This window comes from Nothobranchius furzeri, chromosome 5 (assembly GCF_043380555.1).
Source record: "Nothobranchius furzeri strain GRZ-AD chromosome 5, NfurGRZ-RIMD1, whole genome shotgun sequence".
Taxonomy (NCBI): Eukaryota; Metazoa; Chordata; class Actinopteri; order Cyprinodontiformes; family Nothobranchiidae; genus Nothobranchius; species Nothobranchius furzeri.
In genome coordinates this window covers 33,587,118-33,615,112 of record NC_091745.1, presented here as the reverse complement: position 1 = coordinate 33,615,112, position 27,995 = coordinate 33,587,118, and the positions used below count along the sequence as shown (strand labels likewise).

Genomic DNA, 27,995 nt, shown 5'->3' with positions numbered 1-27,995 from the left:
TCACTGTCTTCAGATGTGGTCAGTGATCACACAGACAAAGTTTGAAATTGATCTGATCATGCACATGGGAGTTGTTAAGTCAAGTAATGTAATGGCGAAAGGTAAAAGTTTGAGGCTTAGCCACGCCCACACCTTTGTACTTATTTAAAATCCGACGGTTGATTTTTTCCCCCTTTGTCTTAAGAGTATATAGCAGAAGTTTGAAGGCGATTGGTGAAAAGGGCAATGGTGCAACACTCTCCAAACAACGTGTGCGAAAACCACTAAATCGAGTACTTGGACCAAAATGGCCGACTTCCTGTGCGACTTTGCACTTGGCTCCAATAGACTTTTTTGTAGGTCCGGAGACACCACATTAGTGTACCAGATTTCGTACTCCTCAGTCAAAGCATGGCTAGGGGCTGACAGTTTTAATGGTCCTAGGGGGTGCCATTTCAGAAAATAGGCCACGCCCACAAATTACAGCTGTCTAAATCTATTGGGGGTCAGACTAGGATCACTCACCAGACATTTTGTGGCGATGGCACGATAATTGAAGAAATGAGAGGCAAACGTATTGCCATGGCGTGATGGTGAATTTTGCCATGCTCCCAAAGCCTCGCCTTTTTTCAAAACCTGCCAGTACTGGAGACTAAGTGACCTCAACTTGTCAGCTGCTATTCGCCAGAGATTGCTGGAGATTGGGTAAAAGGAGTCCAATAGGTAGCTGTGAAAAAAAGAGTGGCGTGGCGACAGGTCAAAGTTTGAGGCTTAGCCACACCCACACCTTTATACTTATTTAAAATCCGACGGTTGAATTTTTTCCTTTATGTCTTAAGAGTATATAGCAGAAGTTTGAAGGCGATTGGTGAAAAGGGCGATGGAGCATCACTCTCCAAACAACGTGTGCGAAAACCACTAAATCGAGTACTTGGACCAAAATGGCTGACTTCCTGTGCGACTTTGCACTTGGCTCCAAGAGACTTTTTTGTAGGTCCTGAGACACCACATTAGTATGCCAAATTTCATAATCCTCAGTCAAAGCATGACTTGGGGCTGACAGTTTTAATGGACCTAGGGGGCGCTATTTCAGAAAATAGGCCACGCCCACCAGATGTTCACATGAGATATTTTGGGGGGCCGGACTAGGATCACTCACAAGACGTTTTGTGGCGATATCTCTAGAAATGACTAAATGGGAGGCAAACGTAAGGCCACGACGGTACGCCTGACTTCGCCGCGCCGCCACAGCCCCGCCTTCTGCAGAAAACTCCCATAAAGTGACGCCAAGCAACCCCAACTTGTCTTCAGTTATCTGCTACAAATTTGGGTTGATTATTTGAAAGGGCGAATTTTGGAAAATTTCCCAGTAAAACTTGACCTTTTAAGTCCTGAGGGGGCGGGACTTATGTGACATCATCAATCGACCATTCATTTGTCTTCGGGGGGCGATGACAATTGTCCACAGGAAGTTACTTTAACTGTAATTCTTTCATTTATGAAATTATAGCAATTTGAATTTTTTTGGCGAGTGCTCGAACTTTGAGGCCTGGTCCCGCCCCTTCAGTATTTACGAAAAGTCAATTTTATTGTCTCATTTTAATCGTCCATCGCTTCTGTTCGATCGCACACTATTTTTGAGACGATCGTGCGAAAAATGACCAAACTGTTCAACCAAATATAGACCCTAGAAATGGCCAAAACGGGGTCAAAATGGCCACTTTAGTCCAAAATGGCCGACTTCCTGTTTGATATTGACCATGGGTGCAAGAGGCTTTTCTGTGCGTATTGTTGAGTTCTATAAGTGTACCAAATTTCATAACTCTACTATGAAAAAAGGTCAAAGCAGAGGGGTATTTTTAATTTTCCAGGGGGCGCTGTCGAAACACTTTTTTACCAACTTTCACGTTGCCAGTGAAATACGTAAATTTCACACACTTTCTATATTGGCCCAGAATTTGGTGAGTTTTTGGATATGCTAAGAACCCCTAAAAGCCATCCAAAGACGCGGAAGAAAAAAAAAGAAAGAAAAAAAAAAAATTAAAGCTGCAAGCAGCGTCGTTCGGCCCTCGCAGCGAAGCTGCTCGCCCTCCTTCCGCACCCCCTCCGCTCCATCCCCGACGCTCTCCAAACCCAGCTCCGCGCTTGTCCATCCTGGCCGGCAGCCGGGGGCACCAGGGCACGTCTGGCAGAACAGAAAGTCAACCACCCCGACACCAGAAACCGTGAACGGCCTCCTCGTCCACACCTCACCCTGATTCAGCATCCCCTCTGAGCCCAGCATTACACGTCTCACCACTAGGAGATACTCTATCTTTACCACACTGGTGATGTGATGTTCAGTCTCTGGCAAATCGGAGGCTGTTTGTGGAAGTTACAGTCAAACGTAAGGTCACAGCGTCACGCCAGAAATCGCCATGGCATCAAAGCTCCTCCCTTTCTGAAAAGCTATCAGATCTGAATAGTCATTACAACATCATGAAGACAGTGCATGACCTTAGTGTCATGTTGACTAAATTAGAGGGGACAAATATGGGCATTTCACCATAAAACAGAAGACTTCCTGTAGTCAGGGGGCGGGGCTTAGGTGATGCCAGCTGTCCACATTGTCACTGTCTTCAGATGTGGTCAGTGATCACACGGACAAAGTTTGAAATTGATCTGATCATGCACAAGGGAGTTATTGAGTCAAGTAACGTAATGGCGACTGGTCAAAGTTTGAGGCTTAGCCACGCCCACACCTTTATACTTATTTAAAATCCGACGGTTGAATCTTTTCCTCTATGTCTTAAGAGTATATAGCAAGAGTTTGAAGGTGATCGGTGGAAAGGGCGACGAGACATCATTCTCCTAATAACGTGTGCGAAAACCACTAAATCGAGTACTTGGACCAAAATGGCCGACCTCCTGTGCGACATTGCGCTTGGCTCCAAGAGACTTTTTTGTAGGTCCTGAGACACTACATTAGAGTGCCAAATTTCGTGATCCTCAGTCAAAGCACGGCTTGGGGCTGACAGTTTTAATGGTCCTAGGGGGCGCTATTTCAGAAAATAGGCCATGCCCACAAACTTCAGCTGTCCAATTCTATTAGGGGTCAGAGTAGGATCACTCATCAGAAATTGTGTGGCGATGTCACAATGATTGAAGAAATGAGAGACAAACGTATTTCCATGGCGTGATGGCGAATTTCGCCATGCTCCCAAAGCCCCGCCTTTATTCGAAACCTGCCAGTACTATAGACCAAGTGACCTCAACTTGTCTGCTGCTATTTGCCAGTGATTGCTGGTGATTGGTTAAAAGGAGTCCAATAGGGAGCTGTGAAAAAAAGAGTGGCGTGGCGACAGGTCAAAGTTTGAGGCTTAGCCACGCCCACACCTTTATACTTATTTAAAATCCGTAGGTTGAATTTTTTCCCCTTTGTCTTAAGAGTCTATAGCAGAAGTTTGAAGGTGATTGGTGAAAAGGGCAATGGTGTAACACTCTCCAAACAACGTGTGCGAAAACCACTAAATCGACTACTTGGACCAAAATGGCCGACTTCCTGTGCGACTTTGCACTTGGCTCCAAGAGACTTTTTTGTAGGACCGGAGACACCACATTAGTGTACCAGATTTCGTACTCCTCAGTCAAAGCATGGCTAGGGGCTGACAGTTTTAATGGTCCTAGAGGGCGCCATTTCAGAAAATAGGCCACGCCCACAAACTACAGCTGTCCAAATCTATTGGGGGTCAGACTAGGAACACTCACCAGACATTTTGTGGTGATGGCACGATAATTGAAGAAATGAGAGACAAACGTATTGCCATGGCGTGATGGTGAATTTTGCCATGCTCCCAAAGCCCCGCCTTTTTTCAAAACCTGCCAGTACTGGAGACTAAGTGACCTCAACTTGTCAGCTGCTATTCGCCAGAGATTGCTGGCGATTGGGTAAAAGGAGTCCAATAGGTAGCTGTGAAAAAAAGAGTGGAGTGGTGACAGGTCAAAGTTTGAGGCTTAGCCACGCCCACACCTTAATACTTATTTAAAATCCGACGGTTGAATTTTTTCCTTTATGTCTTAAGAGTCTATAGCAGAAGTTTGAAGGCGATTGGTGAAAAGGGCGATGGAGCATGACTCTCCAAACAACGTGTGCGAAAACCACTAAATCGAGTACTTGGACCAAAATGGCCGACTTCCTGTGCGACTTTGCACTTGGCTCCAAGAGACTTTTTTCTAGGTCCTGAGACAACACATTAGTGTGCCAAATTTCATAATGCTCAGTCAAAGCATGACTTGGGGCTGACAGTTTTAATGGTCCTAGGGGGCGCTATTTCAGAAAATAGGCCACGCCCACCGGATGTTCACATCACATTTTGTGGGGGGCTGAACTAGGATCACTCCCAAGAGGTTTTGTGGCGATATCTCTAGAAATGACGAAATGGGAGGCAAACGTAAGGCCTAAGCGGTACGCCTGACTTCGCCGCGCCGCCACAGCCCCGCCTTCTGGAGAAAACTCCCATAAAGTGACGCCAAGCAACCCCAACTTGTCTTCAGTTACCCGCTACAAATTTGGGGTGATTATTGGAAAGGGCGAATTTTGGAAAATTTCCCAGTAAATCTTGACCTTTTAAGTCCTGAGGGGGCGGGGCTTATGTGACATCATCAATCGACCATTCATTTGTCTTCGGAGGGCAACGACGATTGTCCTTAGAACATTTCTTTAACTGTAATTCTTTCATTTATGAATCTATAGCAATTTGAATTTTTTTGGCGAGTGCTCGAACTTTGAGGCCTGGTCCCGCCCCTTCAGTATTTACGAAAAGTCAATTTTATTGTCTCATTTTAATCGTCCATCGCTTCTGTTCGATCGCACACTATTTTTGAGACGATCGTGCGAAAAATGACCAAACTGTTAAACCAAATATAGACCCTAGAAATGGCCAAAACGGGGTCAAAATGGCCACTTTAGTCCAAAATGGCCGACTTCCTGTTTGATATTGACCATGGGTGCAAGAGGCTTTTCTGTGCGTATTGTTGAGTTCTACAAGTGTACCAAATTTCATCACTCTACTATGAAAAAAGGTCAAAGCGGAGGGGTATTTTTAATTTTCCAGGGGGTGCTGTTGAAACATTTTTTTACCAACTTTCAGGTTGCCAGTGAAATACGTAAATTTCACGCACTTTCTATATTGGGCCAGAATTTGGTGACTTTTTGGATATGCTAAGACCCCCTAAAGGCCATCCAAAGACGCGGAAGAAAAAAAAAGAAAGAAAAAAAAAAAATAATAAACGGAGCAGATACAATAGGCCTTCGCAGCTTCACTGCTCGGGCCTAATAATAATAATAAATAATAATAATAATAAACGGAGCAGATACAATAGGCCTTCGCAGCTTCACTGCTCGGGCCTAATTAAAGCTGCAAGCAGCGTCGTTCGGCCCTCGCAGCTCCGCGCCGCTCCGGCCTGGCCGGCAGCCCGGGGCACCAGGGCACGTCTGGCAGAACAGAAACGTCACCCACCCCGACACCAGAAACCGCAAATGGCCTCCTAGTCCGCACCTCACCCTGACTCAGCATCCCCTCTGAGCTCACCATTAAATTGAATTGTAAGGTCACGACGTCATGCCAGAATTCACCATGGCATCAAAGCCCCTCCCTATCTGGAAAGCTATCAGATCTGAATGGTCATTACAACATCATGAAGACAGTGCATGACCTCAGTGTCATGTTGACTAAATTAGAGGGGACAAATATGGGCATTTCACCATAAAACAATAGACTTCCTGTTGTCAGGGGGCGGGGCTTAGGTGATGTCAGCTGTCCATAATGACGTTGCCTTAAGATGTGGTCAGTGATCACACAGACAAAGTTTGATATAGATCTGATTGTGCACATGGGAGTTATTAAGTCAAGTAATGTAATGGCGAAAGGTCAACGTTTGAGGCTTAGCCACGCCCACACCTTTATACTTATTTAAAATCCGACGGTTGAATTTATTCCACTATATCTTAAGAGTATCTAGCAGAAGTTACAAGGCGATTGGTGAAAAGGTCGACGGAGCATCACTCTCCAAACAACGTGTGCGAAAACCACTAAATCGAGTACTTGGACCAAAATGGCCGACTTCCTATGCAACTTTGCACTTGGCTCCAAGAGACTTTTTTGTAGGTCCTGAGACACCACATTGGTGTACCAAATTTCGTAATCCTCAGTCAAAGCATGGCTTGGGGCTGACAGTTTTAATGGTCCTAGGGGGCGCTAATTCAGAAAATAGGCCACGCCCACAAACTTAAGCTGACCATGTCTATTGGGGGTCAGACTAGGATCACTCGCAACAAATTTCGAGGTGATATCACGATAAATGAAGAAATGAGAGGCAAACGTATTTCCATGGCGTGATGGCGAATTTCGCCATGCTCCCAAAGCCCCGCATTTTTTCAAAACCTTCCAGTACTGGAGACCAAGTGACCTCAACGTGTCTGCTGATATTTACCAGAGATTCCTGGTGATTGGGTAAAAGGAGTCCAATAGGGAGCTGTGAAAAAAAGAGTGGCCTGGAGAAAGGTCAAAGTTTGAGGCTTAGCCACGCCCACACCTTTATACTTATTTAAAATCCGACGGTTGAATTTTTTCCTCTATGTCTTAAGAGTATATAGCAGAAGTTTGAAGGCGATTGGTGAAAAGGGCGACGGAGCATCACTCTCCTAACAACGTGTGCGAAAACCACTAAATTGCGCACTTGGACCAAAATGGCCGACTTCCTGTGCGACTTTGCACTTGGCTCCAAGAGACTTTTTTGTAGGTCCTGAGACACCACATTAGTGTACCAAATTTCGTAATCCTCAGTCAAAGCATGGCTTGGGGCTGACAGTTTTAATGGTCCTAGGGGGCGCTATTTCAGAAAATAGGCCACGCCCACTGGATATTGACATCAGATCTTTTGGGGGGCCGGACTAGGATCACTCACAAGAAGTTTCGTGACGATATCTCTAGAAATGACGAAATGGGAGGCAAACGTAAGGCCACGGCGGTACGCCTGAATTCGCTGCGCCGCCAAAGCCCCGCCCTCTGCCGAAAACTCCCATAAAGTGACGCAAAGCAACTCCCACTTGTCTTGAGTTACCAGCTACAAATTCGTGATGATTAAGTGAAATGGGGCAATTTGGGACCTTTCACAGTAAAACTTGATCTTTTTGGTCCTGAGGGGGCGGGGCTTGTGTGATGTCATAATCCGACCATTCAGTTTACTTTGTGGGTGGATGACGAATGACCACAGAAAGTTTGGTAACTCTATTCCTTTCAGTTTTGAAGTTATAGCAATTTAAATATTTTTGGCGAGTAGTCAAACTTTGAGGCCTGGCCCCGCCCCTTCAACATATACGAAAACTCAGAATCCTCATCTCATTTTGTTCGCCCATCCCTTCTGAGCAATTTTACACAATTTTTGAGACGATCGTGCGAAAAATGATCGAACAATCCAATCAGAAACGGACCCTAAAAACGGCAAAAACGGCTAAAAATCGCCATTTCAACCCAAAATGGCCGACTTCCTGTTTGATATTGACCATGCTTGCAAGAGACTTTTCTGTGCGGACTGTTGAGTACTACAAGTGTACCAAATTTCATAACTGTACGATAAACTAAGCTTTAAGGAGAGGGGTTTTTTTCACTTTCTAGGGGGCGCTGTTCAGCCATTTTCTTTGCGATTTTTTTGGGACCTTTAAAATATCAAATTTTTCACCAGGCCTGACAAGTTTGCAAAATATTGTGAGTTTTGGGGTATGTTAAGGTCCCCAAAAAGCCGTTCAAAGGGGCACCGGAATAATAAATAATAATAAACAGAGCAAAAACAAGAGGCCTTCGCAGCGCTTTCGCTGCTCGGGCCTAATAATAAACGGAGCAGATACAATAGGCCTTCGCAGCTTCACTGCTCGGGCCTAATTAAAGCTGCAAGCAGCGTCGTTCGGCCCTCGCAGCGAAGCTGCTCGCCCTCCTTCAGCACCCCCTCCGCTCCATCCCCGACGCTCTCCAAACCTGGCTCCGCGCTTCTCCATCCTGGCCGGCAGCCGAGGGCATCAGGGCATGCCTGTCGGAACAGAAAGTCAGCCACCCCAACACCGGAAACCGTGAAAGGCCTCCTCGTCCACACCTCACCCTGACTCAGCATCCCTTCTGAGCCCACCATTACATGTCTCACCCCTAGGAGATACTCTATCTTTACCACACTGGTGATGTGATGTTCAGTCTCGGGCAAATCGGAGGCTGTTTGTGGAAGTTACAGTCAAACGTAAGGTCACAGCGTCACGCCAGAAATCGCCATGGCATCAAAGCCCCTCACTTTCTGAAAAGCTATCAGATCTGAATGGTCATTACAACATCATGAAGACAGTGCATGACCTTAGTGTCATCTTGACTAAATTAGAGGGGACAAATATGGGCAGTTCACCATAAAACAATAGACTTCCTTTAGTCAGGGGGCGGGGCTTAGGTGATGTCAGCTGTCCACATTGTCACTGTCTTCAGATGTGGTCAGTGATCACACAGACAAAGTATGAAATTGATCTGATCATGCACATGGGAGTTATTAAGTCAAATAAAGTAATGGCGACTGGTCAAAGTTTGAGGCTTAGCCACGCCCATACCTTTATACTTATTTAAAATCCGACGGTTGAATTTTTTCCTCTATGTCTTAAGAGTATATAGCAGGAGTTTGAAGGTGATCGGTGGAAAGGGCGAGGAGATATCATTCTCCTTATAACGTGTGCGAAAACCACTAAATTGAGTAATTGCACCAAAATGGCCGACCTCCTGTGCGACATTGCGCTTGGCTCCAAGAGACTTTTTTGTAGGTCCTGAGACACTACATTAGTGTGCCAAATTTTGTGATCCTCAGTCAAAGCATGGCTTGGGGCTGACTGTTTTAATAGTCCTAGGGGGCACTGTTTTGGAAAATAGGCCACGCCCACAAACTTCAGCTGTCCAATTATATTAGGGGTCAGAGTAGGATCACTCATCAGAAATTGTGTGGCAATGTCACAATGATTGAAGAAATGAGAGACAAACGTATTTCCATGGCGTGATGGCGAATTTCGCCATGCTCCCAAAGCCCCGCCTTTATTCGAAACCTGCCAGTACTATAGACCTAGTGACCTCAACTTGTCTGCTGCTATTTGCCACTGTTTGGTGGTGATTGGATAAAAGGAGTCCAATAGGGAGCTGTGAAAAAAAGAGTGGCGTGGCGACAAGTCAGAGTTTGAGGCTTAGCCACGCCCACACCTTTATACTTATTTAAAATCCGACGGTTGAATTTTTTCATCTATGTCTTAAGAGTATATAGCAGAAGTGTGAAGGCGATTGGTGAAAAGGGCGACGGAGCATCACTCTCCAAACAACGTGTGCGAAAACCACTAAATCACGCACTTGGACCAAAATGGCTGACTTCCTGTGCGACTTTGCACTTGGCTCCAAGAGACTTTTTTGTAGGTCCTGAGACACCACATTAGTGTACCACATTTCGTAATCCTCAGTCAAAGCATGGCTTGGGGCTGTCAGTTTTAATGGTCCTAGGGGGCGCTATTTCAGCAAATAGACCACGCCCACCGGAATGTCACATCAGATTTTTTGGGGGGCCGGACTAGGATCACTCACAAGAAGTTTCGTGGCGATATCTCTAGAAATGACGAAATGGGAGGCAAACGTAAGGCCTAAGTGGTACGCCTGAGTTCGCCGCGCCGCCACAGCCCCGCCTTCTGCAGAAAACTCCCATAAAGTGACGCCAAGCAACCCCAACTTGTCTTCAGTTACCTGATACAAATTTGGGATGATTATTTGAAAGGGCAAATTTTGGAAAATTTCCCAGTAAAACTTGACCTTTTAAGTCCTGAAGGGGCGGGGCTTATGTGACATCATCAATTGACCATTCATTTGTCTTCGGGGGGCGATGATGATTGTCCATAGAAAGTTACTTTAACTGTAATTCTTTCATTTATGAAATTATAGCAATTTGAATTTTTTTGGCGAGTGCTCGAACTTTGAGGCCTGGTCCCGCCCCTTCAGTATTTACGAAAAGTCAATTTTATTGTCTCATTTTAATCGTCCGTCGCTTCTGTTCGATCGCACACTATTTTTGAGACGATCGTGCGAAAAATGACCAAACTGTTCAACCAAATATAGACCCAAGAAATGGCCGAAACAGGGTCAAAATGGCCACTTTAGTCCAAAATGGCCGACTTCCTGTTTGATATTGACCATGGATGCAAGAGGCTTTTCTGTGCGTATTGTTGAGTTCTACAAGTGTACCAAATTTCATAACTGTACGATAAACTAAGCTTTATGGAGAGGGGTATTTTTCACTTTCTAGGGGGCGCTGTTCAGCCATTCTTTTATGAACTTTCACATTGCCAGTGAAATAGGTAAATTTCACAAACTTTCAATATTGGGCCAGAATTTGGTGACTTTTTGGATATGCTAAGACCCCCTAAAGGCCAGTCAAAGACGCGGAAGAAAAAAGAAAGAAAGAAAGAAAGAAAGCGTAATTAAAGCTGCAAGCAGCGTCGTTCGGCCCTCGCAGCTCCGCGCCGCTCCGGCCTGGCTGGCAGCCCTGGGCACCAGGGCACGTCCGCAGAACACAAACGTCGACCACCCCAACACCAGAAACGGCTAACGGCCACCTTGTCCGCACCTCACCCTGACTCAGCATCCCCTTTGAGCTCACCATTACATTTTATGTCTCACCACTAGGGAATCCTCTATCTTTACCACACTGGTGGTGTGATGACAGTGACCAACTTTAATGCTATTCTGACCATGTTTTTTAAAGTTATCGAAGGATAACGTTATCTAGGTGGCGCTGTGACCAACTACAGAAAAGTCCCATTGAGGTCAGCTTTGGTGACATTATATAACATTCACCAACCGTTTGTGCCTCATTGGCTAAAGGGCATGATTGTTCATTGCCATATTCAGTTTCGGGCAAATCGGAGGCCGTTTGTGGAAGTTACAGTCAAATGTAAGGTCATGGCGTCACGCCAGCATTCACCATGGCATCAAAGCCCCTCCCTTTCTGGAAAGCTATCAGATCTGAATGGTCATTAAAACATCATGAAGACAATGTATGACCTGAGTGTCATTTTCACTAAATTAGAGGGGACAAATATGGCCATTTCACCATAAAACAATAGACTTCCTGTTGTCAGGGGGCGGGGCTTAGGTGATGTCAGCTGTCCACATTGTCGTTGTCTTGAGATGTGGTCAGTGATCACACAGACAAAGTTTGAATTAGATCTGATCATGCACATGGGAGTTATTAAGTCAAGTAATGTCATGGCGAAAGGTCAAAGTTTGAGGCTTAGCCACGCCCACACCTTTATACTTATTTAAAATCCGACGGTTGAATTTTTTCCCCTTTGACTTAAAAGTACATAGCATAAGTTTGAAGGTGATCTGTGTAAAGGGCGACGGGCCATCAATGTCCAAACAACGTGTGCGAAAACCACTAAATCGAGTACTTGGACCAAAATGGCCGACCTCCTGTGCGAAATTTCGCTTGGCTCCAAGAGACTTTTTTGTAGGTCCAGAGACCCTACATGAGTGTACCAATTTTCGTAATCCTCAGTCAAACCTTGTCTTGGGGCTGACAGTTTTAAAGGTCCTAGGGGGCGATATTTCAGAATATAGGCCACGCCCACAAATCTCAGCTGCCCAATTCTATTGGGGGTCAGACTAGGATCACTCACCAGACATTTTGTGGCGATGTCACGATAATTGAAGAAATGAGAGGCAAACGTATTGCCATGGCGTGATGGCGAATTTCGCTATGCTCCCAAAGCCCCGCCTTTTTTCAAAACCTGCCAGTACTGTAGACCAAGTGACCTCAACTTGTCAGCTTTTATTTGCCAGAGATTGCTGGTGATTGCGTAAAAGGAGTCCAATAGGGAGCTGTGAAAAAAAGAGTGGCGTGGCGACAGGTCAAAGTTTGAGGCTTAGCCACGCCCACACCTTTATACTTATTTAAAATCCGACGGTTGAATTTTTTACTTTATGTCTTAAGAGTATATAGCAGATGTTTGAAGGCGATTGGTGAAAAGGGCGATGGAGCATCACTCTCCAAACAACGTGTGAGAAAACCAGTAAATCACGTACTTGGACCAAAATGGCTGACTTCCTGTGCAACTTTGCACTTGGCTCCAAGAGACTTTTTTGTAGGTCCTGCGACACCACATTAGTGTACCAAATTTCGAAATCCTCAGTCAAAGCATGGCTTGGGGCTGACAGTTTTAATGGTCCTAGGGGGCGCTATTTCATAAAATAGGCCACGCCCACCGGATGTTCACATCAAATTTTTTGGGGGGCCGGACTAGGATCACTCACAAGAAGTTTCGTGGCGATATCTCTAGAAATGACGAAATGGGAGGCAAACGTAAGGCCTAAGTGGTACGCCTGAGTTCGCCGCGCCGCCACAGCCCCGCCTTCTGCAGAAAACTCCCATAAAGTGACGCCAAGCAACCCCAACTTGTCTTCAGTTACCTGATACAAATTTGGGATGATTATTTGAAAGGGCAAATTTTGGAAAATTTCCCAGTAAAACTTGACCTTTTAAGTCCTGAAGGGGCGGGGCTTATGTGACATCATCAATTGACCATTCATTTGTCTTCGGGGGGCGATGATGATTGTCCATAGAAAGTTACTTTAACTGTAATTCTTTCATTTATGAAATTATAGCAATTTGAATTTTTTTGGCGAGTGCTCGAACTTTGAGGCCTGGTCCCGCCCCTTCAGTATTTACGAAAAGTCAATTTTATTGTCTCATTTTAATCGTCCGTCGCTTCTGTTCGATCGCACACTATTTTTGAGACGATCGTGCGAAAAATGACCAAACTGTTCAACCAAATATAGACCCAAGAAATGGCCGAAACAGGGTCAAAATGGCCACTTTAGTCCAAAATGGCCGACTTCCTGTTTGATATTGACCATGGATGCAAGAGGCTTTTCTGTGCGTATTGTTGAGTTCTACAAGTGTACCAAATTTCATAACTGTACGATAAACTAAGCTTTATGGAGAGGGGTATTTTTCACTTTCTAGGGGGCGCTGTTCAGCCATTCTTTTATGAACTTTCACATTGCCAGTGAAATAGGTAAATTTCACGAACTTTCAATATTGGGCCAGAATTTGGTGACTTTTTGGATATGCTAAGACCCCCTAAAGGCCAGTCAAAGACGCGGAAGAAAAAAGAAAGAAAGAAAGAAAGAAAGCGTAATTAAAGCTGCAAGCAGCGTCGTTCGGCCCTCGCAGCTCCGCGCCGCTCCGGCCTGGCTGGCAGCCCTGGGCACCAGGGCACGTCCGCAGAACACAAACGTCGACCACCCCAACACCAGAAACGGCTAACGGCCACCTTGTCCGCACCTCACCCTGACTCAGCATCCCCTTTGAGCTCACCATTACATTTTATGTCTCACCACTAGGGAATCCTCTATCTTTACCACACTGGTGGTGTGATGACAGTGACCAACTTTAATGCTATTCTGACCATGTTTTTTAAAGTTATCGAAGGATAACGTTATCTAGGTGGCGCTGTGACCAACTACAGAAAAGTCCCATTGAGGTCAGCTTTGGTGACATTATATAACATTCACCAACCGTTTGTGCCTCATTGGCTAAAGGGCATGATTGTTCATTGCCATATTCAGTTTCGGGCAAATCGGAGGCCGTTTGTGGAAGTTACAGTCAAATGTAAGGTCATGGCGTCACGCCAGCATTCACCATGGCATCAAAGCCCCTCCCTTTCTGGAAAGCTATCAGATCTGAATGGTCATTAAAACATCATGAAGACAATGTATGACCTGAGTGTCATTTTCACTAAATTAGAGGGGACAAATATGGCCATTTCACCATAAAACAATAGACTTCCTGTTGTCAGGGGGCGGGGCTTAGGTGATGTCAGCTGTCCACATTGTCGTTGTCTTGAGATGTGGTCAGTGATCACACAGACAAAGTTTGAATTAGATCTGATCATGCACATGGGAGTTATTAAGTCAAGTAATGTCATGGCGAAAGGTCAAAGTTTGAGGCTTAGCCACGCCCACACCTTTATACTTATTTAAAATCCGACGGTTGAATTTTTTCCCCTTTGACTTAAAAGTACATAGCATAAGTTTGAAGGTGATCTGTGTAAAGGGCGACGGGCCATCAATGTCCAAACAACGTGTGCGAAAACCACTAAATCGAGTACTTGGACCAAAATGGCCGACCTCCTGTGCGAAATTTCGCTTGGCTCCAAGAGACTTTTTTGTAGGTCCAGAGACCCTACATGAGTGTACCAATTTTCGTAATCCTCAGTCAAACCTTGTCTTGGGGCTGACAGTTTTAAAGGTCCTAGGGGGCGATATTTCAGAATATAGGCCACGCCCACAAATCTCAGCTGCCCAATTCTATTGGGGGTCAGACTAGGATCACTCACCAGACATTTTGTGGCGATGTCACGATAATTGAAGAAATGAGAGGCAAACGTATTGCCATGGCGTGATGGCGAATTTCGCTATGCTCCCAAAGCCCCGCCTTTTTTCAAAACCTGCCAGTACTGTAGACCAAGTGACCTCAACTTGTCAGCTTTTATTTGCCAGAGATTGCTGGTGATTGCGTAAAAGGAGTCCAATAGGGAGCTGTGAAAAAAAGAGTGGCGTGGCGACAGGTCAAAGTTTGAGGCTTAGCCACGCCCACACCTTTATACTTATTTAAAATCCGACGGTTGAATTTTTTACTTTATGTCTTAAGAGTATATAGCAGATGTTTGAAGGCGATTGGTGAAAAGGGCGATGGAGCATCACTCTCCAAACAACGTGTGAGAAAACCAGTAAATCACGTACTTGGACCAAAATGGCTGACTTCCTGTGCAACTTTGCACTTGGCTCCAAGAGACTTTTTTGTAGGTCCTGCGACACCACATTAGTGTACCAAATTTCGAAATCCTCAGTCAAAGCATGGCTTGGGGCTGACAGTTTTAATGGTCCTAGGGGGCGCTATTTCATAAAATAGGCCACGCCCACCGGATGTTCACATCAAATTTTTTGGGGGGCTGGACTAGGATCACTCACAAGAGGTTTTGTGGCGATATCTTTAGAAATGACGAAATGGGAGGCAAACGTAAGGCCACGTCGGTACGCCTGACTTCGCCGCGCCGCCACAGCCCCGCCTTCTGGAGAAAACTCCCATAAAGTGACGCCAAGCAATCCCAACTTGTCTACAGTTACCTGCTACAAATATGGGGTGATTAGTTGAAAGGGCGAATTTTGGACAATTTCCCAGTAAAACTTGACCTTTTAAGGCCTGAGGGGGCGGGGCTTATGTGACATCATCAATCAACCATTCATTTGTCTTCGGGGGGGCGATGACGATTGTCCATAGAAAATTACTTTAAATGTAATTCTTTTATTTATGAAATTAAAGATATTTGAATTTTTTTGGCGAGTGCTCGAACTTTGAGGCCTGGTCCCGCCCCTTCAGTATTTACGAAAAGTCAGTTTTATTTTCTCATTTTAATCGTCCATCGCTTCTGTTCGATCGCACACTATTTTTGAGACAATCGTGCGAAAAATGACCAAACTGTTCAACCAAATATAGAGCCTAGAAATGGCCAAAACGGGGTAAAAATGGCCACTTTAGTCCAAAATGGCCGACTTCCTGTTTGATATTGACCATGGGTGCAAGAGGCTTTTCTGTGCGTATTGTTGAGTTCTACAGGTGTACCAAATTTCATCACTCTACTATGAAAAAAGGTCAATGCGGAGGGGTATTTTTAATTTTCCAGGGGGCGCTGTTGAAACATTTTTATACCAACTTTCATGTTGACAGTGAAATACGTAAATTTCACGCACTTTCTATATTGGGCCAGAATTTGGTGACTTTTTGGATATGCTAAGACCCCCTAAAGGCCACCCAAAGACGCGGAAGAAAAAAAAAGAAAAAAAAAGAAAAATAAACGGAGCAGATACAATAGGCCTTCGCAGCGCTTCGCTGCTCGGGCCTAATTAAAGCTGCAAGCAGCGTCGTTCGGCCCTCGCAGCGAAGCTGCTCGCCCTCCGTCCTTATCCCCTCCGCTTCATCACGACTCTCTCCAAACCCAGCTCCGCACCGCTCCGTCCTGGCCAGTAGCCAAGGGCATGTCTGTGGAACAGAAACGTTGACCACCTCGACACCAGAAACCGCCAACGGTCACCTCGTCCGCACCTCACCCTGACTCAGCATCCCCTCTGAGGCCACCATTATATTACACGTCTCACCACTAGGGCATACTCAGAGTATCCCTTATCACAGGTGTGGAGGTACATGCAACATGTGTGACAAAGGCGCAGCAATCAATTTCTAACTCTTTTACAGAAGATCATTTTGCTGTTCACATGACGTTTCTTCTTAAATTGAAGGCAGACCTACAAGCTTTTCTTCAAGGCTGGAACAACTATCCTCTTAGAACAGAAGGAAACCAAACTCCTGAGCAGCTATGGTACACAGGAATGATGTGTCACCCGACCCAGCAGCCAGAGTAAGTTGAGGTGCATTTCTTTTTAATTCATTCAAAATAAAAAGGAATGAGTCCTAAGTGAACAGCATCAAATGTGAAACAAATTAAAGTATTTGGAATTAATGTTAAAGTTCATTTGCTTAAATGGATCAGCTGGTAAAATAGCTTGAAAAGTTTGGTTATCCACATGAGGTTTAAACAAGTCAATATTGGCTAATAACTGATGCAATAAGGGAATGATAATAATTGTGGTGTTTAAATTTGTTTGGTCCAATTATCAGGATATTCAAGAGCCGGACAATGACTGGGATGTGGCAGCTGAATATGGAGTAGTTGCGGACGTTGTGATTGTGATTCCAGAATTTGACAGTCCACTGAAAGAACAGCAGGTAGCAGCGCTTCAGTTGCTGATTGATGAAAATATTGGACATACGAACACTACAAACTTGGGGTTGTATGAACTAGTCGATTTCACTGCTCTGTAGTGACTTTTCATGTTTGTCATCGAGTAGTCTCTTCCTAAAGACAGCAGGTGACAAGCCCCTGCTCACCGGGAGGTACCGCGCTGTGCCAGAGTGTCGGTATTGACACCCGCGGTAAAACGGACATTGAACCAACATAAACTCCTCAAAACTTTTAAATAAAATGCCTGTGAGACCCTTTGATGTGGACATCATTTTTACAGTACAGAAGCTCTTCCTTTTGTATTTTTTGTGTCCTTGAGTCACCTGTCCACAGATCATGCACACAGGGTTGTTTTGCACCCTGGATTTATTTCCCTCCCCAAAGAAGGAAAGCTCCTGTTTACACTTGTAAAGCGTGTCCCTGGACCATGATGGGGATGGAGACGAGGTAGCAGTGGCCTCAGGAAACACCAGACTGGCAGAAGGCTGGAGCGACGCAGGGCTGGAGCTGGACTGAACAGAGACCGCTTAGGCACAATGGGCCTGACTGTGTGCCAAGGGGTTTCAGATAGCGTAGAGGTGGAAGAGGCTACAACTGTTTCACAACTCACAGGAGTCTGTTTTCTAGGCTGTAGCAGAGACTGAGGTTGAAATTGAGGCTTCACCTGGGGCTGAAGCTGTGGCTGAGTAGCAGCAGGCCGAGAGACTGGCATCGCAAGGTCCGTCCTGTTCCTTAAAACCTTGTCCAGGACAGCAGCAGAAAAGCCAGCAGAGGGACCAGGAGGAGTAGTGGAGCCAGAAGAAGCAGCTATCGGACCAGCAGGGGATGCAGAAGCAGAGGGATCAGCAGGAGCAGGAGAACCAACAGCCGCTGTAGAGCAGGAGCCTTTGGCGACGCCCTGGTCGCTGCAGCTCCTATTGTTGGTTGCTTTGAGATGAGGGAGTCTAAAAAGACCACAAAAATTTGTAGTGTGCGTTGTTTAAGCTTGGAAGGTGCAAATTAGATTTGTTCTGCCCCATACCTTCCACAGATTTACAAGCAGCCACCATCTCTGCATCATCATCCAGCCACGACAGAGGGTGTCTCTGGGAGGGGCGTGATTCTTCCTGCTGAGCAAACAGGAAAAGCATCAATTAAACACTTAGTTAACTTGAAAATTTTACTAATTATGTTTAAGGCTAGAAATAATTTACTGCCAACTAATCTACAAAGGTTCTTTGTTTTGATCCCAAAAAATGATAAGAGTAGAAAGAAACCAGAGTTTAAAAGGATATTTGTTCGTACTACATTAAAGCAAATGTGTATGTTAACATATGGTGTGAAATTATGGAATAACCTGGATGATGAATTAAAAAAATGTACAAGTACTGGTCAATTAAAAAAAATGTATAAAGATAAAAGGCTAAAATCGTATGATTTGGTGGGTTTAGGATGGAGGATTAATGTTTTAGTAGTGATATTATTTGTGGAAGTAAGAGAGCGGTTTATTTTTTGTGTATAAGGCTATTTTGTACTTTTTGTTATTTATCTTGTCTTAGTTAAAGGGGGTAGGTCATATAAGATTTTTTCTTCTTCCTCCCCCTATTTCACTCAAATGCTTATATTCTAATTTGAAGTTTGTATATTTAAACTTTGAGTGAAATAAATTATTGAATTGAATAAACAGGGAGCCCAGTGTGCGCCCCCCAGTGGAGGGTTAAGGTATTTATATTGTGCCGTATCACACACCATGGTTGGCGGAAGAAGAAGTAGTTCTTGCTGAAAACGCTGAAAAGTAGCGGGGGCGTTCCTCAAACCGAACGGCAACACGGTGTACTGGAGCAGGTTATCTGGAGTGACGAAAGCAGACACTTTAGATGCAAACGGAGTTAGCGGCACCTGCCAATAGGCTTTTAGAAGATCTAGTTTAGTAACAAATGTAGCTGAACCCACACTATCCACACAATTCTCTACACGAGGCAAAGGAAACGAATCTGGGACGGTTTTTGCATTTAACTTGCGGTAGTCAGTAACAAACCTATATGAGCCATCAGGTTTATTTTCCAGTAAACATGGTGAGCTCCAGGAACTGGTGCTGGGCTTTGCTAGGCCATGTTCTAATAGATAAGTTACTTCCTTTCTCATAAGTTCCCTCTTCATCGGACTAGCCCTGTAAGGGTGCATATGAACGGGGACGGAATCAGTAAGGCTGATGTCATGAGTTATTAGGTGGGTCTGACTGGACACGTCTGAAAATAGTTCCGGAAAAGAGTGAATTAGATGAGAAAGCTCCTCCTGTTGCGAAGAGGTGAGGTGACCCAAACTGGACGACAGGTTGGAGAGAGCTTCGGAGTTGCAGAGACGTGGGGTGACAGGGGGCAGCAAACTCCACGCCACAGCATCATCTTGCACAGTATCAGGCAGTGGGGGAGAAACCTCTGCAGAGACTAAACAAGGCTGAGTCACAGCGGTAGCACGTTCATGAAATAGCTTCAAACGATTCACATGGCAAGTCATGGTTTTCTTTCTCATTAGAGGAGTTCTGATCACATAATTGGATTCACTGAACTTGGAGAGAACCTCAAAAAGCTGCAGCCAGGGAGAGAGAGGTGTCGGCGCGCTAGGATGATGTCGACGCCAAAACAACCAAAACAAAGTGGAGACTCACCTCTCACATCAGGAAGAATCTGCGTGTTTCGAGCGTTATCCGTTCTTTCATAATCCGTTGTTGAATTGTGATCGGCAGAAGCTTTTCTGGTTCGCGCCTCACTTTTTACAGCAGCGGCCCACGTCAAGACGTCGTTTCTGTTACTGATAAGGAAATGCATGCGTTAAGCAGCGCGGTCTGTAGAAGCTGTCATCAGCTGATCAGGAGCTGCTAGAGGTAGATGTTTTCATCCAAGAGCATCACGGCCCATGAAGAACGAGGAAGACGTGATGAATATCTACGGCTGCAGACCCGCCGCAGATTTGCTGCTGTAGGTGGGAATCTGCAGCAGTGAATCTGCGGGTCTGCAGCCGTGCCCTTCTTGGCGTGACAGCGGGACGTCCCGAAGGTCCGCTCACCTGTTCACCACTCAGACGTCCTGATCTTTTGCCTTCCTAGATCATCCAGCTGTAACCTGTTCCTGATCATGTCTTTAGCCCCGCTGTAACACTGATGCATCAGTCTCAAACGACATGGAGCTCAGGTGTTATTAGAACCTGTGTGTGTTCACCACCCAGCTTCAGCTCTTCTGTGGTTGGGTCTGACCCATGTTAGTACATTTAAGTCCTCCATCAGGCTTGTGCCTCTTCTAGTGTCATTTTAAAGGATTTTATTAATTTATTTAACCGATACTAGATTACCAGCAACAGAAATGCTGCTAAAAACACAATTATGTGAAGCTGGAAAAATTAGAATACTGTGCAAAATTACATTTATTTCTGTAATTTAACTAGACCGAGATACCATTTAAAGGTTCGGGAACCTTTACAGGTGTTTCTATTTGCAATTTTAAATTTCAGCTGATTAGGGTCTTGTTAAATATCACACAGTGACCTTTTAATAGTCTAGATAAGTGTAATGTTCCTGTTAGTAGGTCCTCCTGTTAAGTGCTTATTTATTTAAATTATTCAGGTTTATAAAAAACATTTGGACATACATTTTATTATGTTCCAGTCAACAGTCATTTATATTTCACTATTGTAGTAATTCTTGCATTCTTTAATGAAAAAAGTAACTAAGTAGTTATTTTTGTTGGTAATCAGTTACTTTTATGATCTTGTAACTGAGTTACTTTTTTGACAAAGTAATCAGTAACTATAACTAATTACTTTTTTAAAGTAACGTTCCCAACACTGATTAACGCACAGGCCAGAGTTTCATCTGCCCGTGCTAGGAGAACGGGACCTGCTCTAGCTGTGAGAATGCCGTGTGTGTGCGCTCACCATGATGACCAGTAGAATATTCTGGAAGTCATTTCTGAATCCCAGTGTGGAGCTGCAGAACAGAGCAAAGTTTCCTTCCAGAAGTTGCAGGGTAAAAAATAGGCTTGCTCAGTCAAACTGCACACGCACGCACAAAAATCATTTTTGTTCCGTGAGGATTTATTCCACACTCACCATGAAACCCAGTGAGGTAAAGAGGAAGACTACGACCAGTTTGGCGTATGGTCCGTGTCCCATCACGAGCCTGATTCCTTGAAAAAAGGCATGGGCTGTGACCAGACCTGGGAATGCTCTAAAAACAGAAAATAAACCAGAAACAGTCAGAACACCACCTGATACCTGTACAAGTCTCTAGAAGCATGTTGCTTTGATTCCTTGCAACATCTTTCACCTAGTCAGCTGACTTTCATGCTTTTCCTTATTGCCTTTAGATTTGACCAAAGCTTTGGCTTGATCACACGGCCCGTATTGCTCAGCTACAACTGTCTCGTTATTGGTCACAGTCAAGCCCCTTCATCACATCACATCACTGTTTTTCATGGAACTTGAAATCAGATTTACAAAATAATGGATCATGCAAAATCATAAGATCTGGTGTAATTCGATATGAATGACTGACCTAAAAAATGAACAGATTTCAGATGAATATGTAAAACCAACAGAGTTGGTGCCATTTTTGTGTTTGCTGATGAAACTTATCTGTGGTAGCCATCTTTTGCCAAGTTAGAGCTAAAAGCTAGTCTGAGCTAACCGCTAGTTTGAAACAAAAAGTAGTCTTAGTCTGAGCCAAACGCTAGTCTGAGCAAACCGCTAGTCTGAGCCAAAAGCTAGTCTTAGTCTGAGCCAAACGCTAGTCTGGGCTAAGTGCTAGTCTGAGTTAACAGTTAGTCTGAGCCAAAAGCTAGTCTGAGCTAACAGCTATGCATCCTCGAACAATTCTCCGGACATCGTTTACTGCAAATCGTGATAATTTCAACAAACATTAGTCAGCTAGCAAGTAGCTAGTTTTTGCTAGCTTTAGCTTTAACATCGATTGACTAACCTTATACCGGCTTCTTCTCCTGGACTGTCTGGACGTGAGGGGGCGGCCTCTGTAAAACACGGGAATCAGAGACGAACGTGACGTTGCTGTGTCGTTAAAGAAACTTATTGGTTTATTTTGAATTTTCCGATTTTCCTTACTGATTGGAGGATTAGCGCATTGTGTTTTCTAAAGACTTCAACCTTATTGGGAGATATTTTTCCACGTGATGTATTCTATCCCGCTGATTGGCTCAAATTCGGCTATATATTTTTCAATCCAACCGCCACTCACGTCTTTGAACAAGACTCGTTTCAGTGCGCACTACGTAGGCTTGCTTGGGGTTTTGCCTTCTTTTTAGCGTTGTAAAGCAGCATTTTGGAGAATATTTCATTTGTGCTTATTGTTATCTGTCGTTTGTTTGTTTGTTTGTTTGTTTTAAGCAATATTAGCTGTATTCAGCTGGCGTGTTCACTTCTTATTATGGTAAGTAATACTTGCATATTTGCTGTGTCGATTTTTACGCAAGCAGCTTCATTATTCTTGTGATATAATTTGGAAAAGAGTAAAGTAGTTTTGTTGAATCTGCAGCGTGAGTGAGTGTCCATGTGGCACGTGATGTAACATTTAACGGTAAGACACGAAGGGGCGGTGGACTCGCGCTGCTGCGAACCGGTTCCGCCGTTACATTCCCGCAGAAACTGGTTGATCACACCGGGACCAGACTCGAGTCTCAGACATTGGGGTTTTACAACCACAATGTCCTAGGAAGCGAAAACGCTTTAAAAAGGGAGGGAGGAGTCCTAACTGTTGCTGCAGGCTGTAACGGGGTGACTCGAGCTGGGCGAGAGTTTGGATGTGGCGTGGCTTTTAACCCAAGCGCGGAGTGACTGACGCCGGGTTGAATGGACACGCTGTTCTGGGAGCCGAGTGCGCAGCTGTATGGTGACCTGGTGACACAGCTGAACACGGCGAGTCCTGGTCTGAGGCTGGTCTCTAAGAACAGGCAGGATTCTTAGATCTGGCTGGTCTGATCTGAACAGGCTTCGTGATCTGAGACAATCTGGTTTGGACTCTGGGTTAGGTTCGGTTCGAACAATGACTTTGGTTTTATGCTTGACGCATTCACTTTCCGCGCGGTGATGCGGCTCGCGGATGGAACGCGCTTCACAACTCGCAGTGTTTATGGTTTGTGCGGCTTGTCTCTGCGGTGAGCCAATATTCTCCCAAACTGAACGGGGCAGCATGGAGCTCTACAGCATGCATTCAACACTACACCATAGTAGAAGTAGAACTTACTGTTTACAACATGGCATTTCAGCATTTTTAACAGCGTTCTCGTCTTTTCCGACAGTGCGAGCTATTTCTCTCCAAGAACTATTAACAACATGTTGATCACGGTGACCTCTGAGAGCTGAATCATACAAATGTCTATTTACGAACCTCTGCCATAGTAGTTCTTGCTGGTCCGCCATGTTTTTCCGCGTGGTTAGAAATTTTCCGAGGTGTGCGTTGCGGAAATTCTGGGCCGTGCGGAGGCGCGGTGGAGGGGCGTGGTTGTTAAAATGACGCAACTTTTCCGCGCGGAGCCGTGCGGACCTCGCACCTGGTTGGTTAATGCTTGATGGTTGATGCCGACGTGAGTCGGTGTTGTGCGGCACTTCCTTAAATAGATTTGGCGGGTGACGTGAACCGGAAGCTTGGCGCTGGGGATGTTGGGTAATGGAGTCTGAGCGGCTCTGCGGTGCCTCCCTAGAGGAGGTTGAGTGAGTGACACAGGCGTGTTGTGTGAGAGTGCAGTTATTTACTGGTTAATAGGGCTGCTCGATTATGGCAAAAATAATAATCACGATTATGGTGACTGAAATTGAGATCACGATTATTTAGGACGATTTTTCAATTTATGTTGATTTTATTTGTTTTTATTAAGTCATAAAATTGCTCAGGGCACAATCAGGACAAAAATAATAAACTAGATGATCACTAAAATAACTCCTGATTCCCAGTATAAAAAGACCAATATACTTATAGCTCACAGTCTATGACCCAAGGGCTATAGACCTTGGTTTAACTCATGTAAGTCTAACCAGTACAGACCCAAATACCAATACCTTGCAAATACTGACAGCAAGAATTATACAGTGACATTTATAACAAATAAATGCAAAGAAATTGATGTTCACAAAATGTTGCATAACATTGAGTCGTGTAAAGGTGCTGTAGGAGAGTGCACAAGCACCGTGTCCTCAGAGAGATTAGTTATTAGTTATCAGCGTGAGGAACTTATTTCTACCTTATTTATAAACTATTTATTTACAGGTCCATCAGTTAATGTAATAATTGTCCCAACCACAGCTACACCCCCAACCCGGTCTCACAGCAATCGGGGCAAGCTGCACGTGTGTTTAGCGCGCCGCACACGCACATTTAGTCATTTTTAGTGGCTCAGGAGTCCGCAGGTGCGGTGTGTGTGTCACTCACTCTGGTTAATCCAACAGGGAGCCAGCTCCGAGAGCTGTTAAGCTAACCTGCAGGAAATGTTGACGACAGTTATCCAGAAAATAGCTAAGGGTTCCCAGAGATGTTTCTGAGGTGTTTGCTAGGTACTTTTAAGTTTGAAAAGTCAAGAAGGGGGTCTGAAAAGCTGCTAGAAATAGCGTCAAAGTCGCTAAGTTGGCAACACTGTGGAGGAACGCTTCATTTGCAACTCAGGGCAGCGCAAGCGGGAGGAGCAAATAATCGGCTTGTTTTGTTTTTTTATAATCGTTCAAAACTCAGATTGTAATCGTGATTAAAATTCGATTAATTGAGCAGCCCTACTGGTTAATATATTTTTGGGTTCAGTTGCTTTCATGTGGTCTAATGTGAGTCTATTTGGGATCATTGGAATGATCAGCAGCATTTTTTGATGTGACTTATGGCAGTTGCCCAGGGCATCATCACAAGGAGGATGGCATTCATTTACTTTTGGTTTATTTGGTATTTTTTCAGTCATTTGTGGAAATGGTGATTAATTTTGATTAATTCACAGCCTATGTTTAATTACATTTAAAAATTAGTTGTTTGACATCCTCAATTATAATAAATGTCTACAGATGAGATTAAACAAAACAGATGAGAATTGCCCTTAAAGAGCAAGTCACCCCCAAATCAACTTTTTTTTGCTGATAAAACGTGGAAGTAACGTGCATATTTGAGTCACTTCTGTTTTATGTTTCTAACAGAAACTTGTAGTTTTTCACATTTGAATGTAATATTGTCAAAAGTTTATTTTTGGCTCCCTGGAGGGCTAAGCCCAACCAGCCATTCCTCCCCATCCCCGCATATTTCTCTCCTCCTGCTCCCTCACATCATCACACAAACATACACATAGGACCTTGGGGGGGTGGGCATATCAGGGAGTGCGGGTATGGACCCATTTCCGCATTCCTGTGACAACCTGCCCCCCAATTTATTTGCACCTTATACACTTCCACTGACGACATTCCACACAAACACACACTTAGGGCCTTGGGAGTGAGCACATTCAGCGGCATTTGGCAGGGGGATATCTCAGCCTCCTCCAGGGTGCCGGTGGCCACTTCCAATTTTAAAGTGCACTTAGACACCGAGGGCTGTGGGTGCAAGTGGGGTGGTGTGGTGGCATCAACTGGCATGGGCAGACAATGCCCGCACTGCCCGCTCACCACAGCCATGGAATACACCTCATCAACGAACACTAACTATATTGGAGCAGGCGGAGGGAGACTAGGGGTCTTAGCACACCTCTGTTGTTGCTTGGCTTCCTGGGGCTGGAGGCTAAGAGGGAGATCTGGCTGTCTGGTTGGGGTCTGGGGTGGTGGGTTGCTGGGCTCAGCGTTGGGCGGGGAGTCTGTTCATCAGCACCCCAGCAGAAAGGGTCAAACTCTAGTAATGGTTGTACCCAATGTGCAGCAGTACCGGGACTAGGGTGTGTATAGGGAGCATAAGTGGGTGTCTGGCGTGCATTTTTAGAAGTCTTTGGTTTCATGTGTATGTGTGAGCATGAGAGGGAGTGTATTACTGTGTTTGTGTATGACTGTATATGTCAGGTGGGGCCTTTGACTCCTCCCTTCTCCTGGGACTTGTTTTGATGATGTAGATCTTCGTCTCCCCTCTCCCTGCCACACCTGGTGTGGAGTGCGGTACCTTGGTCTGCCTGAATGTTCGTGGCTCCCGGGTCAGGGGGTTTAAGATTTTTGGCATCTGTCTGATCAATCCCGGTGGCTGCCTGGTGGGGTCTGGGTCCCTGGGCTCTGCTGGGTCCCAGGCGGGGGGTGGGAGGCTGCAGGTGGGCTTGCCGCTGATATCTCCCGGGTCTCTGCCAGCTGCTGGTTGTGGTCCCCCCAGGGCGATCCTCTGCACCTCTCAAGGGGGCGGGGGCCTTTCTGGTTGCAGTCTCCTTGGGGTTTTTGTGTTCTGGGGCAGCGGCTGGATCTCTGGGACTTGGAGCTCTCTTAGTCTCCTACACATCTTTGGGGGCAGGTCTGTGGCCCCTCACACTATCTATTGGACGCTCCTATAGAGAAACCTTACATAAACAAGCGTGTGTACACACACACAGGTGCTCATATAAGTATGGACTTGGGCACGTTCAACACATGTCTTAAGGCTGTCGTTGCCACTAAATGCACTATGATTTATTATTATTGTGTGATTGTATTTCTTCAAGTTGACACAGTCATAGCTTGCTCCTGTTGTGTTGTGTGTCCCATTTTTTTCTCTTCTTCCTCTTTCTGCAGGCCTAGAAGCAGACTCTTGTTCATTATTGTTTATTTTTGTGGACCCCCCCCCCCCCCTTTTCTGCCCCCACCTTTTGTCTTTGTCTTTATCTTTTGCCTCTGATTCCGTGTCTGGTCGGAATTACAAAGTATTCAAAAACAATAAAGTTTAAAGTATCAGACGTGACATTAGCTTTGATGCTCCACTTGAGAGTAAATCTGTAAGGCTTTTCACCAACATTCAGACATCAATTCTGTTTGCTTCACAGCCAGACAGGACACGGGGAAAAAATAATGATAAAAATAATGTAATATTGTGAGTTTATTTTTAGTCATGCAAAGTTTAATGTAGAAATAAGTAAAACGTTATTAAAAGTTACAGTACTTAAAGCTAATCTGAGATTAAGTAAAATAATGTAAATACCATAAGACTATTCAAAAGTTTGACTGATAACAATGGGGTGTTTAAACTAAAGTTGCATTGTTTAAGACTAAATTAAAGAATATGTTGTGACTGAATATTTCATACAATGCAGTTATAAATAAATGTTTTTTAGTAAATGTATTGCTGACTATTTGAATTAGTCTAAGCATTATATATAGAATACAGCAGGTGTATGTGCACTTTCATAAGTGCAAGTAAGTTCTAATAAAACTTGACATTTAATAACTTTTGATATTTTTAAACAATAGTTTGAAATTTAGCATGATTTAAAACTACATTCTTGGGGTTTGATTAGAAATTTTCATTTTTATATTATGATTCCTTGTTCAGGGGTTATCAGTAAAGTAGTAATAATTATGTTAATGTATTTTGTCATAGATGTCACACACAAGTTATTAATTTTTATCCTTTAAATTAGATTATACTGTGATTAACTCATTTAAAGAGCAAGTCGCCCCCAAATCAACTTTTTTTTCTGATAAACTATATAAATGTGTGTCTAATCGTGCTACAGAAATGCATAGTCAATAGTTTTGCACTTTAGTGCATTTTAGTTAAGATTTTAATTTTCTGCCTAAAACTGTCAGTGTTGTGCCGTTGTCAGATAAAAACTCTGCACTACATTTGAATTTAAATCTGTCATAGCTATTGACTAAGAGGTACACAGTGATGTTAGATGGTACATTATTATGTCACAATGTTGTGAGTGTGTGTATTTGTTTGTGGCTCTACCCTCTCGGTCTGCTAGACAACAGCATTTGTTGCATTTTTCAAACAGGAAGTGGGAGTTGAGTAAGAATCTGGTCATGGGTGACTTGCTCTTTAAAATTTAGGATTGTTTTTACAATTATATAAGTTTAGCAAATTGATGGTTGTATAAGATTCTAAAAGGTGTGAGTGAGTGAGTCTAATTCTGTCTTTACCGAGTACAGACACATGATAACATAGAAATCCATAGTGTTTGTGTTGCTTTTCTAATAGTGCTGTCATGTATTTTATGTTTCA

At 44.4% G+C, this 27,995-nt stretch overlaps 2 protein-coding genes across 6 annotated transcripts in view; one reads left to right on the top strand and one right to left on the bottom strand.

Moving 5' to 3' along the window:
* LOC129160775 (uncharacterized) overlaps window positions 1-27,995 on the top strand; it is a 156,215-nt gene that overhangs the window by 116,197 nt on the left and 12,023 nt on the right. Inside the window, exon 1 of one of the 4 annotated variants that reach the window (XM_070551573.1) lies at window positions 22,204-22,292. The exons of 1 other annotated variant lie outside the window; for it this stretch is intronic. The gene's annotated coding sequence lies outside the window, so the exon portion shown is untranslated. Of the gene's footprint in view, window positions 1-22,203; window positions 22,293-22,638; window positions 22,778-22,801; window positions 22,891-27,995 lie in introns of those variants that run through there. 2 more of the 4 variants (XM_070551572.1, XM_070551574.1) reach the window with 2 other exon arrangements.
* On the bottom strand, window positions 17,452-23,400 carry LOC129156329 (uncharacterized). 2 transcript variants are annotated; one of them, XM_070551575.1, is made up of 8 exons: window positions 23,250-23,400; window positions 21,828-21,876; window positions 20,960-21,077; window positions 20,786-20,837; window positions 19,524-19,666; window positions 18,605-18,705; window positions 17,898-17,985; window positions 17,452-17,820 (listed from the first exon to the last, which is right to left on the bottom strand). In XM_070551575.1, exons 1-8 carry the CDS (start codon window positions 23,279-23,281, stop codon window positions 17,684-17,686), a joined length of 720 nt encoding a protein of 239 aa, XP_070407676.1. In that variant the 5' UTR covers window positions 23,282-23,400; the 3' UTR covers window positions 17,452-17,683. The 2 variants fall into 2 exon arrangements, with proteins under 2 accessions (XP_070407676.1, XP_070407677.1); XM_070551576.1 differs by having other exon boundaries at window positions 17,898-17,982.